The 20320-nt window shown below is 41.7% G+C and overlaps 1 protein-coding gene across 4 annotated transcripts; it reads left to right on the top strand.

Moving 5' to 3' along the window:
* Positions 1-1880: 1880 nt before the first annotated feature.
* On the top strand, positions 1881-20261 carry SLC35A2 (solute carrier family 35 member A2). 4 transcript variants are annotated; one of them, XM_058167332.1, is made up of 7 exons: positions 3785-3879; positions 4795-5001; positions 6281-6463; positions 8721-8872; positions 10253-10974; positions 16447-16484; positions 19180-20261. In XM_058167332.1, the coding sequence occupies exons 3-6, from the start codon at positions 6406-6408 to the stop codon at positions 16478-16480; spliced, it is 966 nt and encodes a 321-aa protein (XP_058023315.1). In that variant the 5' UTR covers positions 3785-3879; positions 4795-5001; positions 6281-6405; the 3' UTR covers positions 16481-16484; positions 19180-20261. The 4 variants fall into 4 exon arrangements, with proteins under 4 accessions (XP_058023312.1, XP_058023313.1, XP_058023314.1 ...); XM_058167329.1 differs by lacking the exons at positions 3785-3879; positions 4795-5001 and adding an exon at positions 1881-2004; XM_058167331.1 differs by lacking the exon at positions 4795-5001 and having other exon boundaries at positions 3767-3879.
* Positions 20262-20320: the final 59 nt, after the last annotated feature.

A 20320-nucleotide genomic window follows, 5' to 3' on the forward strand; every position in this document is an offset into this window, starting at 1 on the left:
TGCTTGAATTGGACCTGGAAACAAACTGACAACCAGTGCAGCTCACTCAACAGTAGTATTACATGGTTACCCTGCAGGCCCCTAGAATTGTCCATGGGGGTTGCATGCTGTGCCAGTCATAGCTTCCAATTTGACAGACACAAATAACACTGCACTTGAAAAGCCTCTTCCCAAATTTCTTAGGAACTCAATGTCCCCTGTGGTTCACATGTTATGACACTTGTAATGTTTCACATTTGCCTATTTAAATGCCTCTTGCTGATGACAAAGTCTATAGTTGCCACATCAGGGTCAAGTAAAAATGTTTATTGTCAGGCACTCTGCGTTATGGAGAGAGGGAGGGAGGGAGAGAGAGAGAGAGAAAGAGAGAGAGCACTTCAGATTTCAAAAAGCAGGTCAATGATTTCAGTCCATTGTTCTCAGAAGCAACTTGCACTAATAATTTGCCCTCATAATTTGGTGTTATATCTTAGAAGGTTCTGGGGATTGAAAATATAAGAAGGGGAGGGGCTGTCTTGCAAGCTGCATACCTAGGTTGCTCAACCCTATTGCACTTGCTGTAGGATCCCAATTAGGTGAAAGTTATCCGTGCTAATATCTCCTCTAACATCACAATGGATCCAATGTGTGCACAAATGCACCCCACGCATATTAATGTACCTGTCTTTATTCACCAGCCTTATATACAGATAGCATTATTTATATTCAGACCCTCCTAGAAGAAAGAACTTGAATGTAGGTAACATTATGCCTTCCTCTCACCCGGATTTGACCTGAGGTTCACACCCATCATTAAATGTAGAACATTCCATTACTGGGAAGAATGCCAATCTAATGAAACCAACAAGACAAGTTCTTGTAAATTCCACCCTCTGGGGTGCCAGTCTGGGAATGCCAAGCAAGTTCTAGAAGTGACGCACCCCAGCGTCACACTAGAGTTTACTTAGCTCCTGAGTACACAGGAAGTCGCTACACCCTGACAAAAGCTGGTCTGTTCACCTGTATGCCTTCTGCCTGCATCCGTGATGTGCCGGCTCTTGCCCTTCCCAGTTGCAACATCTGGTAAGAAGAGTAAATCCAAGGCATTATATAGATTAAATTCTACTATTGAAGCTGGATGCTGCTTTCTAGGTGATTTAAGATGGCAATGAGCTGAAATGCTAGCTTCTCTTTAGAAGTACCACCAAGCCTCATTCCCTGGCCATAGGGGATGTTTTACTGGCAAACTACTACTCTTCTTAATGAGAGGCAAATCAGCACTCCATCATTACGAGTACGGTAGTCTTCCACTTATGAATATTCATTTAGCAACTGTTTGAAGTTACAACGGTTGTGAAAAAGTGACTTATGACCTGTCACCTCACCCTTACAATCATCCCACCACCCCTATGGCCAGGTGATCAAAAATTGGGTGCTTAGCAACTGACATATATTTACAACAGTTGTAGTGTCCCAGGGTCATTTGTGTTTGTCATTTGTGACCTTCCCAGACACCTTCCAAGGAGCAGTCAGTGGGGGAAGCTAGATTCACCTAATAGCCATATGATTGATTTGCTTAACAACCATTGCACAAAAGGTCATAAAACTGGGCGTGGCTCATTTAACAATTGCCTTGCTTAGCAATGGAAATTCTGGTCCCAATTGTAGTTGTAAATTGATATCTACCTGTCCTCCAAATGCATGTTTGATCTGATATCACATATTGCATTTAATGTAATCTAAGGCAATGACCAGCTGAATTCAATCAGATGAATTTCATTCGGAAATGCCACACCCATCCTTATATCAATTGATCTGTTTTTCTAACATCCTAAGAATCCAATTGGCCCTTCACTTCCTCTGAATCATGTCAGAACATCCTTATAATAGTGGACATTTTGGACACAATATGCAAAGACTTAGCTCTCTGGGGAAGGCTCTAACCCGAGATGATGACCAGTAGCAAGATGGATGGACTCGGTTACAGTGACAACAAGTACACCATTGGAAGACCTGAAACACCAGGTTAGAGCAAATTATCATAAATAAAATTATGCGGTCACTAAAAGTTGATACCACTGTGATGCTACATAATCAATAGTGGAAACTGGACTCACAAGAATGTGGTAGTCTTGGGGCTTTTTTTTATTAACAAGGACTATAACATTGCCTGACACCGGTGGTATCCACTCAATTGTTTTGCATGGGTTTTGTTTTTTTTTGCTTGTGTAACACGATAGTGCACACATACAAAGGGGCAGAGTTTTGATTGTATGGATGCTGTCTTGACCCACTCTGTGACCAGAGGTGTGACAGAAGTATCACATGCAGTGATACTCCCTGGACCCACATTGGAGTCCATGCAATCATGATGTTCTACCCTTTATGTATGTGTATTATGGTGTTGCAACACATACATTAAACAGGCATTGCTGTTTCTTTCTCACAACAAGGAAAGCCTCCAATCTTGCAGAAGCCTTCTTGGCAACTTGGGAGACAATTTTTATTCTCAAATGACAGTAATCCAGTTGCTGAGATTTCTGTGACACGGGCTGAAAGACTCTTTTGCTTTCTGTTGAAGTGGGTCACTAGGAGTTTGAGATTGTGGCCCAAGAACCCCCACAATCCATTTCTGAATGACACATCCTACCGATGTTCCCTTTGCCTTGTCCTAAGCTCACCATAAGCACCTCTTAAGGTTATATTTAGTTCTCCAATCTTAAGTGTTTTTTCACTTCTTGCACAATTCTTCTCGGATAGTTTTTTGAATACTTTGGTTGAGGATACACTGAGTACCTGGCATTGGGGCATCTCATTGAATGAGTGTTGTGTAGTTTTGGAAGTGCTAACCCAGAAGATAGTGAGTTAGAATCAGTAGTAAAATCCAATTTTATTTACTACCGGTTCTGTGGGTGTGGCTTGGTGGGCGTGGCAGGGGAAGGATACTGCAAAATCCCCATTCCCACCCCGGTCTGGGGCCAGGTTCTCTGAACTACTCAAAATTTCCGCTACCGTTTCTCCAGAACCTGTCAGAACCTGCTGGATTTCACCCCTGGTTCGAATCCTGTTTCACACATGAAAGCGGGCTGGGTGACTTTGGGCCAGTCTTTCTCTCTCAGTTCAACCCACCTGACAGGGTTGCTGTTGTTGTGGGGAAAATAAAAGGCAGGAGTATCAGGTTGACCTGGTTGCAACATTAACTGGCTGACCAGTTTGCTACCCGGGCCTGATATCATGGGCTGAAGAGAGAGTGACTGGTCCAAAGTCACCCAGCCAGCTTTCATGCCTGAAATGGGACTGGCCTCACAATCTCCTGGTTTCTAGCCTTGTTCCTTAACCACTATACCAAACCTTCTTCTTCATCTCCTTGCCCACTGCAATACCCCTCCTGTCTGATCAATGCCCTCTGTAACCAGTTTTCCTTGGGCTACAGCTTTCTGGCTTATTTTATTTTATTTTATTTTATTTGTCACAACAGTATACATAAGCATAAGCATGAAAATAACTATATAATATATAAGCATATATATGAGCATAAGTATGTAATAACTATATTAATTGGATATAATGAAAGGAAACAATAGGAAACAAAAAGGAAAGGCTTCTGCAAAGGGATCCCAACACTTGGCCAAAAATGCGAAAAGTCGAAGAATGCGGAATTGATCGGTCTCTCTTTGCAAAATTGCCTGACGCTTTCCCCAACCTCACCGCCTCCCCCCAGTTGTGACTCTCTATGCCGTCTCTATGGTTAGCTAAGGTTCTCCCGGAAGCGGAACTAGGCCGGCAAGGAGGATGCGGAAGTTTCCGTTACAGTGGGAAAGTTCGGCTGCCCCGCGGTTGCCACCATGGCAGCGGCTGGGGCCCCGGGAGGCGGCGTTGACAGTCCGGTGGCGACGGCAGGTGAGAGACAGACAGAGAGAGAGAGAGAGGAGGAGGAGGGACGTCTCGAGTTTCTCCTTGTGTAGCCACCAAATATTTTTCAAATGACCGATTTCCCATCTCCCTGCTCCCTACAGAGAGGCTGTGATGCCTCCTTCTCCGGGAAGGTTTTGCCTTTCCTTCGAGCGAGACTGGTCTGAGTTTTGGGCTCGGGGATTTTATTTTCGTGGGAGGAGAGAGAAGTGTAGCTAATGGGCTGGAACGGATAGGAATTCTTGAAGAAATAAAATAGTCCTCAACATCCTTCTTCCCACATATTTCTCTCTCGCTCTGTGTGTGTGTGTGTGTATGTATGTATATGGTGTGTGTGTATATATATATATGTATGTGTGTGTAAATGTGTATGTATGTATAGAGAGAGGGGAGGGAGGGAACCCCATTTACTGCTGAAAGTGGAGTATCTTAGCCAATTACTGTAATTTAAAAAGCACATTGGAAGGGCTGGTAGTTATCATAGTGGCTGCAAGGAGAGTTCCCTTGAGGTTTTGAGTAAGAGGTATTGGGGATAATCCTGAAAACATTTAAATTATACACAGTTTCCTAATGTGAGTTTCCTCATGTGCTGGGGGTGGGGGGCGTAATTTTTGTTGTGGATGAATGGACTACTTAAAATGTTGTAATAATTTTTAAAACTATTACTGCAAACTAAGGTAGGTACATTTCAAAGCTAGTGTGGTATATCAGGGATAAAACAGTCCTGTCTTTAAGATGGCAAGTGTGATTAGGGAGCAATTTATTGTAAGGCAAACTTCCTTGAAACATTTCATATATACAAGTAGTAAATATTGTCACAATTGAGCTCAACATTTCCTTGGCTATAAAGAGGGCAGTTGTTAAAGTGAGTTTTGCCCCATTTTATGACCTTTTTTGCCACAGTTGTTCAGTGAATCACTGCAGTTGTTAAGTGAATCATGAAGTTGTTAAGCAAATCTGGCTTCCCTCATTGACTTTGCTTGTTGGAAGCTGGCTGAGAAGGTTATGAATGGCAGTGACATGTCCCCAGGATGCTACAATTGTCATAAACATGCCAGTTGCCAAGTGCCTGAATTTTGGTCATGTGACCATGAGGATGCTGCAACGGTCGTAAGTATGAAAACCAGTCATAAGCCACTTTTTTCCAGTACTGTTGTAATTTCAAATAGTCACTAAATGAATGCTTGTAAATTGAAGACCAACTGTAGACAATTATATTTGGAGTGCACCAGATTATAAATCTGTCCTTTTTTTACATTATTTTCCTTCCTGCTTGGTTTTCATTCAGGAAACATTGGCTTTTGTTCCTAGAAGAGGAATGTTGTTCTGCAAGATAAGGCTTATACCTTTTTTTTTGCTCTCCACTTCCTGTCTAATGTGCCTCTCAAATTGACAGGCACAAGTAAAAGAGCAAAAGAAATAATCCGGTTTAAGCATTAGCACAGACGGATGGAAATTCTTAACCTTTTTTTTTTATATTGCTGGAGTTCTGAGATATGGGACATTAGATATGAAAAATATTGCTTCTGAATTACTTTTATTATTTGCCAATTAGATTAGAGAGAAAACATTTTTCCATTTGACGCTAGAAGCTAGAATATTGGATCTAAGTGCTTATTATCACTCAATGTATTTATCAAAACCAGACACATTTCAAACAAAAAAAAACATACACTATTCCCTTTTGACATGGTCAGCACTTTATTAAGATTCTTGCTTTTGGAAAATGAAGGTGGGCAAGTTGGAGTTTTTCACTTCCATTCCTCAAAATCAGTTCAGACTTCCAATTGACTCTATAGGATTCCGCTTTGAACTTTGATTACATCTGTAAACTAGTGTTGGAAATTTAATCAGGGATGGTGGCTGACATTATTGGCCCTTTTGGGGTCAATGGGTTAAGGGGTGAAATAAGTTAAAGGTAAAGGAGGAATAAATTTTGATTAGAAAAATGGTGCCTGCAGAAACCTGTGGTTCTGACATTGAATTCTGACAGTGTAAACTGGAGTCTAGGGACTACAAAAATGAGACTGCAGATCGCTTGTGTCGGCCAGGATTGCCCTCTACTCGCGTTGACAATCCTCATTCTTCATCCTAGCTAGTGGGCTGGCACCTAAGGGAAGAAGGTGGGAATTGGCCTGCAATTGTGTGTCTGTTGGTTTGTGTGAATTTAAGCCTTGATTCTCCATGTTCTAACACCCATCTTAGTGGTTTCTGATACAAGAAATTTGAAGGGGACCCAGAGGTTCTCAATTATTTCTTCCATCAAAACCCCTAGTGCTGTTTCTGGATGGGGATCATTTTCTCAGTGCAGTATCTCTTGTGAATCTGCTGAGGAATGAATGATATTGGTAGAAGGATACTGAGCTGTTTTCTATTCTTCCTTTTCTAGGTAACCGACAGTTGAAGTACATTAGTTTGGCAGTCTTGGTGGTGCAAAATGCTTCTCTCATCCTCAGCATTCGCTATGTGCGCACCTTGCCAGGAGACCGATTTTTTGCTACCACAGCGGTGGTTATGGCTGAAATTCTTAAGGGAATCACCTGCCTACTGCTCATCTTTATTCAGAAGCAAGGTGGGAATACCACACCAAGGAAAATGGAGGCCCTCAGGGAAGGGTTTGCTTCTCCCAACCTTGTTCCATGTTCATTAAGAGTCTTGCTGGATTGAGATTTGTGTTTCTGCCTTTGACCCAATCTAATGGTTGAATTGAAAAATCTAAACATCTTTTATGTCATTTCTGCGCATTATTCTTTTATGATCGTATCTGGATTTGGCTCACCATAACTTTAAATAACATGGTTGAATGCTTGCAACTTGTATACAAAAATGGGAAGAAAACAAGCAAGAAAAAATATTTCTATGGACCCAGAAAGAAACAATTACATAATTAAACAATTCAATTATGTGAATCAATGAATAATTTAAAAATATGCATATGCAGTCATAAAACTCCTGTAAATAGAAATATATACATTTATTTTTTAAAGAGCCAAAATACAAAATGAAACACCTAGTTAATTGACCAATTGATGTAAGGTGAGCAGTGTCTTTTCTTGTAAGGGCTTATTTTTTATTTTATTTACTTACATGCTGGTCCTATCACTAAGTGACTCTGAGCAGCCTGCATATTTCATTGTGTAATCAGATTAAAAGGGCAACAACCACAATAATCATTAATTCAACAATAAACCCAATTTAGCCCTGTAAAATCACATATTCAACAAACATTTTTTTTACAAGAAAGCTGTTATATATTATTATTATTATTATTATTATTATTATTATTATTATTATTATTATTATTATTATTATTATTATTATTTTATTTATTGGATTTCTAGACCGCCCTTCTCCCGAAGGACTCAGGGCGGTGTACAGCCAGGATAAAACATAAACAATGTTCAATTAAAAACTAAATTAAGAAACTTATTATACAATTGGCCGAAAAATTAAATATTTAAAATCTAAAAACCCCAGTTTAAAACATGAATAAAATTTAGAATTTAAAAATTTAAGCAATTTAAGAAAAAAAGCTTAAGCCAGCCCCGTGCGAATGAACAAATGTGTTTTCAATTCACGGCGAAAGGTCCGAAGGTCAGGTATTTGGCGTAAACCAGGGGGAAGTTCATTCCAGAGAATAGGAGCCCCCACAGAGAAGGATCTTCCCCTGGGGGCCGCCAGCCAACATTGTTTGGCGGACGGCACCCTGAGAAGTCCCTCTCTGTGTGAGCGTACGGTTCGGTGGGAGGCATGAGGTAACAGCAGGCGGTCCCGTAAGTACCCAGGCCCCAAGCCATGGAGCGCTTTGAAGGTGGTAACCAAAACCTTGAAATGCACCCAAAAGGCAACAGGTAGCCAGTGCAGTCTGTGCAGGAGAGGTGTTACATGGGAGCTACGTGGAACTCCCTCTATCACCCGCGCAGCTGCATTCTGGACCAACTGAAGCCTCCGAGTGCACCTCAAGGGGAGCCCCATGTAGAGAGCATTGTAATATATGCCAGACCTTAATGGTGTGCTTGAAACAGCCGGGGCTAAATGGCTTCATAGAACACGCACATGTGGAGGAGAGTCTGATCTGCGGATGGGATCTCATTCTAGAGAAGAGGGAGCAGTAATGGAAGAGGTTTATCCCTGAGCTTCCTGCAATGATTTACTTGAGGGAGTCCATATTCTTAGAGCTTACTGGTTGGGCAGGGGCCATTGTGAGAAAATACCTGGGTCTTGAGCCATGAGAGTAACCTATAGGGAACCTCATGGCCATTGTGGCTGAAGCCTAAGGACTCAAATCAATGAAATCAAAGCCCCAGCAGAGATAATCCTTCTAATTACCTTTTGTCTTCTTTTTCCTCTTTTGCAGTCTCCGTTTCCCTACAGCTGGCTAGAACAGTTTATTGTTGCCAGGTGTCTTAATTCCTTACTCACAGACATTTTATTGAAATGAACTGGAGGATCTAGGCTGTAAAACTCTAGGATGTGCAATACATACACTAAACCGTTCTGTGACATTTCTTCCCCACCCAATTTTAAAGACCTGGGACTTTTTCTTATGCCCGAGCACTGGAAAAAGAATTATTGCATATATTGCCATGTGCAATATAAGTGCAATATTGCCCCATATCCTGGGGGAAGAGTAGTGTTTCTGGTTCTGTCTTTTTTGCTTGTCCCAAGTATTCTCAAAGATAGGAAAGGAACAAATATTTGCAAGGTGTAATAATTAGTGGATCTGTCCCTTTTGCAACTGTTATTCATGTCAAAGCAAAAAAGACTGATTTTTTTGGTTGTGTCTTGATATGTACAAGAAACAGTTTCTTGTCTGTATCCTTTTCCAGGTAATCTGAGACAGTTTGCTGCCTCTTTGTATGATTCCATTTTGGTACAGTATATGGACACTCTCAAGCTAGCAGTGCCTTCTCTCATTTACACCCTCCAAAACAATCTGCAGTATGTGGCCATCTCCAATCTGCCAGCAGCTACCTTCCAGGTGAGATGATGCTCCTACTGTCACTTCCTCTCTAAAGTGCTCTCCGGAAATGTTAGAAGCATCTTTCCAAAGGAGATTGTCCTTCAGTTTCATCTACTTTATATACCTGCCATCCTTTTTTTTTAATGTGTCCCTCTCCCCCACATTAGAGTAATGAGGATGGGGATCCTGAGTTATGTTCCTTTAAGTCTCCTGGATGGTTCTTATTGAAATCCTGTGAAATCTAGAAATACAATGAGTTCCCTGTGTTATTGTTTGATTTCATTTGTCCGGGTGGCATTAAGGTTGTTAATGGAGTTCCCACAGAGGTGGGAACTGTAGCTACCTGTCTGGAAAGGACTGACAAAGTCACATTATTTCAAAACCATATATATCTGGATATATGCAAAGGGAGCCTTTTTCTGTCTTTAGAAAAAAACTGAATGCTGTTTATGTAAATTATGGAGTTTAAGCAAATCTCTTGCTCTGCACAATTTTGAATATTTTTATATTTGGTCTAATATACTTTGTTTCTGATAATCAATTGGTGGGAACATGCTGAATTATGAGGTTCTAGCAGATGTTCTTGTTATTCTCAAACAAATAGACACACTACCCTGTTTTTCTGAAAACAAGACATCCCCTGATAATAAGCCCAATCGGGCTTTTGAGCGCATGCGCTAAAATAAGCCTCCTCCCGAAAATAAGCCCTACCCGAAAATATTTAAACTCAGAGCTTGAAATCAGGTAAAACGGCAAGAGGAGCCCCATCTTGCTCCACGTGCCTTAAAATAATAAGACCTCCCTGAAAATAAGGCCAAGCGCTTATTTCGGAGTTCAAAAAAAATGTTCTTATTTTCGGGGAAACATGGGTACCATAAATAGTAGAGAATTCTTTTCTCTTTAAAAAGAAAAGCGAACAATAATAGGATACTGAATTGGCCACAATGTTGCAATCTCCACTTTTAATCCACTTTTAAGGGATTAAATAAGGGTACACATACAACCTTGGATATCCAATATTTGATTCTAAACCACTATAGTTTTCAGTAACCTTGTTTTTTTCAGTAAGATTAATGATTTAAAGTGGATTAAATCAGTGCGGCAACATTTTGAAATGTTGGTCTCATTTTGCAAATAGAGAACAAGAACTGAAGAGGGATCTGGATCCCTATAGTGATTTAACTTTCCCTAACCAGATATCTTCTGGATGAGTGGAGCTGCAACTCCCCTGCTGGGAATTCTGGGGATTGTGGTCCAATCAATCTGGAGATTTCTTGCATAATGTAGAGTCTGGGACTAAGGAGAACTACATAATCCTTAGGCCCCTGGCTTGGTGGCAGGCAGCTTCCTGATTCATGGCACATTGGAGTGGCTACTAAACTGCACTGCCTTTCCCAGGTCACCTACCAGCTGAAGATCCTCACCACAGCTGTCTTCTCGGTGCTGATGCTCCGCAAGAGCCTGTCCCGTCTTCAGTGGCTGTCCCTCCTGCTTCTTTTTGCCGGTGTAGCCATTGTCCAGGTGGAGCAGCAGCAGGCAGGGGGCAAACCAGCCTACAAAGGCCAGGGGACGCAACAAAGCTACATGGTGGGACTTGTGGCCGTGGTGGTGTCCTGCCTTTCGTCTGGCTTTGCTGGGGTCTATTTTGAAAAGATCCTCAAAGGCAGCACAGCCTCGGTTTGGCTACGTAACGTCCAACTGGGCATCTTCGGGACCTTGCTGGGGCTGTTGGGGCTGTGGTCCACCGAGGGAGCAGCCGTAGCCCAGCATGGATTCTTCTTTGGCTACACCCCACTGGTGTGGGGAGTGATCCTGAATCAGGCCTTTGGTGGCCTCTTGGTGGCAGTGGTTGTGAAATACGCCGACAACATCCTCAAAGGCTTTGCCACCTCCTTCTCCATTGTGGTGTCCACCGTGGCTTCTATCTACCTCTTTGACTTTCACCTCAACCTACTCTTTGCTCTAGGAGCAGGCCTGGTCATAGGGGCCGTCTATCTGTACAGCTTGCCCAAGGGACCATTGTCCAGTCGATCCCTGGTGGGTGCATCTATCCAGCAGCAGTGCCATGGAGCACAAAGCAAGGAACTTCCTTCCGTGACTACAGATGGCTTCCTGTCCAAGTCAGTACTGATCAGTTGAGAAGAACAGAACACCTCCTGCATTACCTGTCACTGGTTTCTTGTGAAGGTTCAGAAAACCTGGACCCCTTTTTGCAATGCCCATCTTTTTCACTTCTGACCTCTCTTTCTCTAGGTCTCCTCTGCTCTTTCGCCTCCTCCCCTTTTTGCCTTGGTCTTTATGTTCTTAACTGTGTGCTGACCACTCATATTGTCTTCCTTTTTTTCTCCTGCTTCCCAACTTATTCAGCTGCCCATTTTATAAACCCATAAATTGTTATTTTACCCAGTTACGTATTTATGTATAATTCTCCACACACTTCAGCTTGTATCTGCCATTGTTTGCTTGAATTGGTCGCCTTCTCTTTGACTTCTAACTTTCCTTTTTTTTCTTCCTTCACTGTCCCGCCCTTGGCGACATTGCCTCCTGTAAAGCAACTTGAGGCAGAACTATTTTGGGAATATTCTGTCCCAAGAACTTCCTTATGTCTGGTCAGCAGGGAGAAATTTTTATAAAGAAGTGTACTTTTAATAAAAGTACACAATCACAAGGTATAATCCCAAGAAGGATTGAGAGGGGGATATATATCGGCACATAAAGAGAAAAATGTGAAGAAAAACGTCATTTGCCCTTTGAGAACAGACAAATGGTTTTTTAAAATGCCAGGTATATGAAAGTAACAGGGATTAGCTTGTTTATGTTCAAAAAGTGTCAAAATTATCTACTGTAAGCAGATGAAAACTGAACAAGAAAGGTGGTGTATGGGCGTGTGCATGTGGCAGTACCAGGCCACTGAAATCAAGGTGTTGGGTATTTGAGTTGCTGGGCATTCTGCTTTTGTTCCTTCTCCAGCTCTCACTCTTTAGCAAATGCTGTTGGATCAATGTGGAAAGGGAACTGAGTTTGAGGTGTAGTTAATTCTTTCCTTCCTTCAGTGTATATTTAGAATATTAAATGTTTGGGAGTTACTGGGCAAACGTTGAATCATTAGTAATTTTAAGGTTTTGTTACGGACAGAGAAGATGGACAGGAACAGATGGTCTCATTTCACATAAGGGACACTTGGCTTGAAGTAAGAAGAATCTCAGGGTAAAGGTTATTAGGATAGAGCCACCAGTTATGGGCATATAATGTATATACAGTATGGGAAGGGAAAATTGCATCAGCCAGAGATTAAAAAGGACGACCATCTGCTGGTGCTGTGGCTATTAGAAAGCCAAAATTGGCCTTCTGGAACTTCAGGGCAACCATTGAGGAGTCTATGGAGCAGAAGCTAAGAATCTTGAGTGCCATTCATTTTTTTTGTACTTTGCAAGGAGGAGAGGTGATAAAATGAAAACAGGGTTCTTAGTGAACGTCTAAAGCCCATTTCAAGTATGTGTCCTCCCTCTTCACCCACCCTCACCCCCAAACAGTTCTCCCTTTGATCTGCACTTCCAGGCAATCATCTGTACAGGCGCACACTAACTGTCCAGCTTGATGGTTCACATGTGTAAATTTTGAACCTAAAAGCGGCAGGAAGGTAAGAGAGGCTGAGATTCTGAGAAGTTAGGGCCCTTCTCTGCCTCAGTTTCCTTTTTATGTTAATACATGAGGCTTTTTGGGGTGTGAACGGCCTCTCCCTAATCCTTATGTGTTTTATACCTACTAGGTTGATTGGTTGGTTGAAGGGGGAGTACACTAACCCCGGAGTGTGTGTGAAGGGGGTGGGAGAGTGTTGGGTGAATTTTGTTTCCTTTTGAAATGGGGAGGATAAACACAAGTCACCGTGATGTGTGTGAGTGTGTATGTACATGTTTTTTACATTGCTAATCATTTTTTTATGAATTCTGCTTTTTTAAGGAAAACAATCAAAGAAAGCCTGTACTGTTTGTCAATGTACATAAATTACAGATGAATAAAGAGTGTGTATTTATTTAGCCTTACTGCTTAATGATTGAGGAAACCTTGAGAAGGACAGAGCTGTCTCATGCTGCATGCATGCTCTAACCCTATTAACACTGGGAGATGGCTGGGGCAAGGATGGGGCAGCCTTTTCACTTGAGAGTGGGATCAGCTGCCTGTAAAGGAGAGAGACAGAGGCGATTCTGAGCCAGAACTCTGACCGGCCTTCATCAGCCTAGTAGTCTCCCCTCAGTCAGCCTGTGGCCAAAGAGCTTGTTGGCTGGGGGTGGGTGGGGTGGATGATGGGAACTGTAGTTCAAAGTAGTTGGTGGACATCCAAAGCAAAAAACGGCTGGCATAGAGTGTTTTTCCTGTACAGTTGGAATGTAATGACTGAAGTTGCAGATCATAGTACCTGAAATAATACATGCACACGATGGCATATTGAAATGCAGAAAGCCATTGACTTGTCCAGAGGCTTTTAAAAGGGCTCCTGGGAACCGTGCTCAAGTTTTTAAATGGCCACTGACAGCCTCAAGGCCTCAGATTGTACAACCCTATCAGAAGGAACAGCCATAGCCTTACTCTTCCATTTGATTAAGAATAAACTGCATTCTCTAATCGTTAAAGTTGAGCTTGACTTTACCAACAGTTAAATATGTTAAAATTAGAATTGCATGATAACTCAAGGGTCAGGAACTGATGACATACCTCCCAGTTCAGACTGATCTAAAGTGTGTGTACAGTACTTATAAAGTCTACAGGTATTATGATCCAGTATTGCCTTTCACAAGCGATTTGCTAGTGCGAATTCTTTCCTCGCAATTTTACCCTCCTCCTTCTATAGAAGTTCCACCATGGGCGTTTGGATGATGCATCTGACCTTCAGGGCTCAGACACCTAAACCAAAAGTGGAAGATGGGGTCCCTATAACTGTAGGATTCTCCTCCCGGTCAAACAAGAGAGATGCAATTTCCTATTATGGGTACTGTAAAATCCAAAATCTGGGGGGAAGTTCCAGTCCACAAGACGCAGTTTTGCCTACTTTGCACTTAAGTCTTCAGTAGCCCTCTTTCTCAGGAAAATTATTAAGCTGTTGTGATCCAGAGATTATTCATCCCTGGTCTAGAGGCAAGTTTGCAGGCCCAAGGTTCTATTGATCTCCTTTTTGTTTGCTCCCTACTTCTCTGGATAGGAAAGTATTTCCCTAACAGGCGTGAGCTGCATTTTTTATTTTTTTTTAAGAAAAGTACTACCAGATGCTGGGAAATCTGGTCAATTTCTTTGAAGAAACCCTTCCTAGGAAAAGAAGATCTAATAAAGTTTTACTGACGATGCAGAAGGAGGGAGAAAATATAGTGGGCACAGCCTAGCAACATAGATAATTCCTCCTCTTCTTTGACCCATGATTTATTCCAAGGAACCAGATCTAGAGTACATGAAAATGGGTCATGTTGGTGAGGTGCATTCTTCTCGGGGCTCAGTGAGAATGGAGCCCAATGTAGCACTCTGCCAGATCTGATGCACCAACTCATACTGGAGATGACAGATTTGCTTCCTTGAATTGATCCTCCCCTCCCTATGAGTAAAGTAGAAAGTAAAACGGCAAAGACTAAAACCTTGGTTTCCTTGGGAAAGAGCAGTAGGTAAGTAGCATAGGATTGGGTCAGTCTTGAGATCTCCAAGTGGATCTGGAAAAAAAGCTGTCCTCGAAGCTTTTAAAGGTATGGCTGTGAAATTTTAGTGGCCGATGAATGAAATGGCATTTTCAAAAATTCATCGAACGGAATTTCTGTGGTCTCCAATATTTCCTTATCTCGCAAGAAGACCGGAAACCTATTCATAAGGATGAATACAATTTAAAAGTAAGCAAAACTATGCACATTTTGCTTAAGTGATATGTTTTGGAAGATCTAAACCACTGTTTTCAGTACATTTGATTTTTTTTTTTAAAAAAGTTGCAGGATCCGCTCAGGATAAGGTAAAATATTTGATGTGAGCTGTGAATGAACAGCTGGAATCGCTGAGCCAAATCAGACCAGAGGAATTTCTATACCGCAGCTAGATTTGTCTTCAGCATTGATTCTGCTCTATAGGATCCAGTTAGATGAATTTAACTACAGCCTAAGTGTTTTTTTCTGGTGGGACTGGTTTATCAGGGCGACCTGGTTTACCTAATTATGGGATGGAGCATACTGCTGCTTTCACCTTTCAGCCCCGCTCCAGGAGCCTTCACAGGCAGTCGCTTTTGCAACAAATTATTTTTGTGTTGAATTTATGTTTACCAACAAAGAAATAAAGAAAGACTAGCATAGGTCTATTTCAAGCTATTTAGCTCTCATCAGCTAGCCATACCCTTATGAGATTCGAACAGGCTTAAGTACAGCCTGTTTTCTGGGTAGCTCCAGATGAATAGAGTACTGCATATCTCTTGGGAAGCCCTAGGCCTCTCTTGGAACTATTAATTTTCACTACCTGGGGATTAATTTTCACTACCTGGGGATTTTACCACTTCTCCATTCTGGATTTGTAACCCTACTGACAATTTTTTGTTGCTTTGGAGGTTCGTATTTGAGCACTAATTTAGAATTAGATTAGAACCACCAGCAGTTGTTTGCTGTTATCTCCTACAAAATGGTATTAATATTGTGAGTTCTGTGGCTATTTCCCTAGGCAGAAATAGTTGTCATGGTTCGCTTAATTATGAGTTTATTGAATAAACACCTACATAGTTTTTGCACAAAATGCTGAGCCATAATGAACTAATGAATATCAATTAAGCAAAATGGATTTGATTCACAGAATATGCTAACCCACTAAGGAAGCCACAATTATGTCTTAGCACAATGTCTAGCGGGGGAGTCTAGGCTCGCTTTGGGAGTCCATTTCAAATGCAAGTTAAGATATTTGCTTGCTCCACAGCACAGACAACTGCTGCGGAGATAACTTCTGCTTTGGCATTTTACTTCTCCCCCCACCTCCTTTGCTAGATATGAGAGATAATTATTGCTCTTTAAAAAAAAAGTTTGTCAGGAACATCCAGTGTTTTGTGACTTGAAGAGAAAGGAAAATACAGATACAAGTTTCTTTGGGCATACAGTGTTGATTCTGCAGCTGAAATATAGTATAGTGTGATAGACCAGAGGTGCTTACAAGAGCCTGTCCTTCTTTTCAATGGTATGCCTTACTCCGAAACCATTCTACACTGCCTGGAATGAGTTATATGTGTACTTCTACCATACACATGTTTTCTACCATGTTTCCCCGAAAATAAGACCCTGTCTTATATTTTTTTGAACCCTGAAATAAAGCCTTATTGTCATGCGCTCAAAAGCCCGATTGGGCTTATTTATTATCAGGGGATGTCTTATTTTGGGGTAAACAGGGTAAATGCTTTCTTTTTTTATTCTTTCCTAAAACTGCAGCTAAAGCAGGGTTTTTCCTTCTAATAAGTTTAATTTCTAATTGGAATTTGTTTCATGAAATAATTCAGAATAACATTCCCCCATCTTGGGATGTTTTTTTAAGGTGGGGGAGCTCAAACTACATTGCTTGTTGGCATGATTTATTCTGGTTGTACTTATTTACAGATCTGGCTCAAGGAGCAAAAGGAGGAAGTACTAAATAGGTCAGTGTACTAGTTACTGTGATAACATTGTCGTAGCAACCTTGTTAAAATAAGAACACAATGTACCACAAACCACTAAACATTTTAGCCTAGCTTATAGTATCAATTCTGATGGAGCAGTTCATTTATAATTCATTGCAACTTGCAAATCCAGGAATCTGGGTTAACTGAGTAAAGCATTGGTTGGGAATAAGTGGCTGAGGATGTAATTGAAACCCAGCAAGCTTTTGTAATGTGCTTTTAAAAATATGCTATTGTGTTATAGAACAGAGGTTCCCAATCTTTTTCGCCCGCGGCTCCCCCGGAAATCCGACCTGCAACTGCGCATGCGCACCAGACGCGCCCGCGGCTCCCCCGGAAATCCGACCTGCAACTGCGCATGCGCACCAGACGCCCCAGAAATGGCGCATCAGCGCCGGACCCAGCGGGCGCAGATATTCCGCGGCGCCCCCATGACGATAGCGCGGCTCCCTGGGGAGCCGCGGCTCACAGTTTGGGAATCACTGTTATAGAATATGGAATATGATTCCTCTTTGCCAAATGGGCGGTTTCCCCTAATCTATATGATGATCTGTTAAGTGGATAAATGGAATAACTACTAAATTTGGGATCTTCCCATAGAAAGCATTCAGACATATTCTTTGCTCACTTCACTCCAACCACTTTAGATGGCTCTAGCTAGACGGGGACAACTCTCCAATAAATATAGGTTTGATGTTGCCTTCCCTGATCCAAATGCAGTACTAGCAGGAATAGAGTTGATCCAATATTGTATTCTAGATGTTATCAACCCGCCACTCCAACATTCCCAGCCAGCTTGGTTAGCAATGAAGGATGCTGAGAGTTGTCGTTCAGTGCTGTTTGGAAGGCCACAGATTACCGATTCTGGCAGTTTACCATGTTGGTCTAAGGGTACCATGTTTAGCAAAGCTATCGCGACCACCTAAGAAGTTGAGCTGAACTCGTCAGAAAAAACCAATGGCATGCTCTCCAATCCTGTTAGATGGCTTAATTAGTCATCAGAGATCTTTTTCTAGGGATAGCCATAAGGCAGGGGTGAAATGCTCCCAGTTTGGACCAGATCCGCTGATCCGGTAGTGATGGCGGTGGGTGGTTTGGAGAAATCCCTGCCCCCCTGCCCATGCTCACCCAATCGTGCGCTTGCCCACTTGCCACTTTTTAAAAAATGCTTTTAAAAGATAAAAAAAAGCTCTGACGATCATAGCTGAGCTGTGTGATTGTCAGAGCCTTTTTTTTACTTTTAAAAGCATTTTTTAAAGAACCTATAGGTTCTAAAAATGCTTTTAAAAGTAAAAAAAAAGATCACACACAGCTGATCACCTCCCCCATGTGCTGTTCTATTTACCCCATGCCTCCTTTTGGCATGCACTGTGCGCACGCACCAACCTCACATTTGGTGCATGGTGTGCACTGCGCATGCGCGCATGCAGTGCGCATGCACAGCCAACCGGTAGTAAATGGGTTCAGGTTTCACCACTGCCCCAAGGTGTCAGCAGTGTACAAATGGGAGTGCAACTGGGCAATCAGGCCCGTTTTTCTACATGAACCTAAGAGGGGCAGGACTTTGATCCTCCCAGTTGTGCCTGCTATTTTGCTTCTAACAATCCCCATTCCTGGTGCCCCAGCTGAATGTGTTTGAAGCCCTCGTAAGTATAAAGAAAACTGTTATCAGGCAAATATAAAAAATAAAAACAAGGAATCATGGGAGTTATATGCCTCTGGTGTAGTGGTCTCTTGCTTTCTAGGCAAAATTCATTTTTTAATATATCCAAACTTTAAATGTGTTTTTTGTTATTCATCAGCACTGATGAAGTTACTTAATTTGGTAATGAAACATCTTCAAGAAAGCCACCGGGCTCACAGAGCAACCAAGGACTCCACAGTTGTTATTGCGTTCTGTTGCAGAATGTTTTTGATAACCTGCAGACTAGGAAAAAGAGCTTCTTGGTTGATTAAATTGCAATTGGTAACAGCAAGGCCCAATAGACTGAGAATATTTTAATGACAGTTTGTTGTTATCCATGGTGGGTTTGCTTTAATACGTTGTTATAAATTGTTCACAAACCATGATTGTATTCAGAGAATGCAGTAAACCAAAATCAAGGTTTACTGGTGAACCCAGCCATTATTAAAACCACCTGCATAAGCATGGGGTCTAGAAGCTTGCCATTTTGGATTTTTTGGAAAAACGGCAATTCTGAAAGGGTGAGATTCTCAACTTAGGGCCTTGATCACACAATATATATAATTATAATATATATAGTTCTGGTTTTGTTTGAGCACCAAATCCCATTATCAAAATGAGAGGCCTTCTCAGCTATTGCATACCGTAATTAAAGACTTATAAAACATGAAGGGATATTGTTCCATGTTATCCGTGCTTGTTTATTGGTAGCGTGCATGTTCAAATCCATAGGATTCAGTAACCAAGGCTAGAGCAGTAATGAAGATTCTTTTATCTAACTTCCTGATTTTGGTAAGGAATAATTTGCAGAGGAAGAAAAACATGAGTGGTCACCCTTCCCCTGTACCCTCTAGATTAGCGAATCCATATCCAGATTGGGGAAAGCGAGTATAAGTAATCTGCTTAGTGGCAGATGGAATATCCTAAGAGTTGACAAATCTCTAGGTCCTGTGCCCAACTGAGCTCAACCATTCTTCTCCTTTTTTTCAGGGTCTCAGCTAAAGAAAAAGGTTCTTAAAGCAGCAGAGAAGGTGCTACCGAAGACTTCAGCAACATTTCAGCTGCGATGCTTTTCTAGATTAATGAAATCTTCTGCCTGCACTTACAAGATGCAGAACAATTCAAGGCACTGAGTGCACAGGAAAGACGGGACTAATTTTCTCAGATGTGCCTTTTGGTTGCCTGATGCACTTTATCAAACTAAACTTGGTCTCCCATTAAGATCTGCCTCACCTACAGAGCTGAACCATAGGGACTCCAATAGCAATTAATGGTTCATTTACTGTAGATCAGGGCTGATACATCACGCGCTGGCCACACCCACACCCAGTTTAGTGAAGGGGAAAAAAGTCACTGTACATCACAACACGAGTTTGACACCCCTGATTTAGATGACCAGTTGTATCTTCCCACAGGAGTAAAGGAGCTATTAGAGGCAATTTTTTTTTAAATGAAGCAATACCCTTAATCGATTGTCTCAGTAGCCTGGTGTGCAATTTGAATTCTAAGGTTTTTTCCTAGTGTTTGCCAAATTCTGCCAGAAGTCTGTTACAAATTGCAACGCCAAGGACCAACTTCAGGCCTGGACTTTATTCTTTCTCCTTCCTTAATTCTGTTTTGTTTACAATGCAGCTGGGGTGGGGTGGGGGGGGAAGCAGCAAATTTTGTAAGTTCAAACACTTGTGATGTTAATGCTAATTACAGAATGGTCCTCTGTGGCAGTATGAATGAATTCAAAAAAGAAAATAATCATGTGTGAACCACCCTTGGCCCCTGATCCTTGTGAACTGAGATTGATTCCAAACCACCATTCTGTTCTGAATGACAGACATCATCAGAAGAGTTGTAACTTATCTAAGGCTTTGACTTTGCTCCTGTTCCACTTGAGAATCTGTAGCAGAGACTAACCCAGTCTAAATTCCATGGCTTCACTTTGCATTGCTTTCTATAGCTGAGCTGGCAAAAGTCTGGCCTGGGCAAATCCAGACCTTGGAGACCCAAAAGAAGACAACATAATTGATTTCTCCTTGCTTTCCATTTCCGTTTCTCTTTGTACACTGAGCCTTTTCCTGCCCTGTACAAAAGGAGAGACAGTATTTCTTTTTACTCCCTATTCCCAGCCATGTATTTG

The sequence above is a fragment of the Ahaetulla prasina genome, chromosome 2, assembly GCF_028640845.1.
Source record: "Ahaetulla prasina isolate Xishuangbanna chromosome 2, ASM2864084v1, whole genome shotgun sequence".
Taxonomy (NCBI): Eukaryota; Metazoa; Chordata; class Lepidosauria; order Squamata; family Colubridae; genus Ahaetulla; species Ahaetulla prasina.

Coding starts and splice junctions, on each gene's coding strand:
- SLC35A2 (XM_058167329.1), top strand. CDS start 1,929: ATGATGACCAGTAGCAAGATGGATGGACTCGGTTACAGTGACAACAAG. Junction 2,005..6,280: donor TGGAAGACCTGAAACACCAG/GTTAGAGCAAAT, acceptor TTCCTTTTCTAG/GTAACCGACAGTTGAAGTAC. Junction 10,975..16,446: donor ACAGATGGCTTCCTGTCCAA/GTCAGTACTGAT, acceptor ACTTATTTACAG/ATCTGGCTCAAGGAGCAAAA.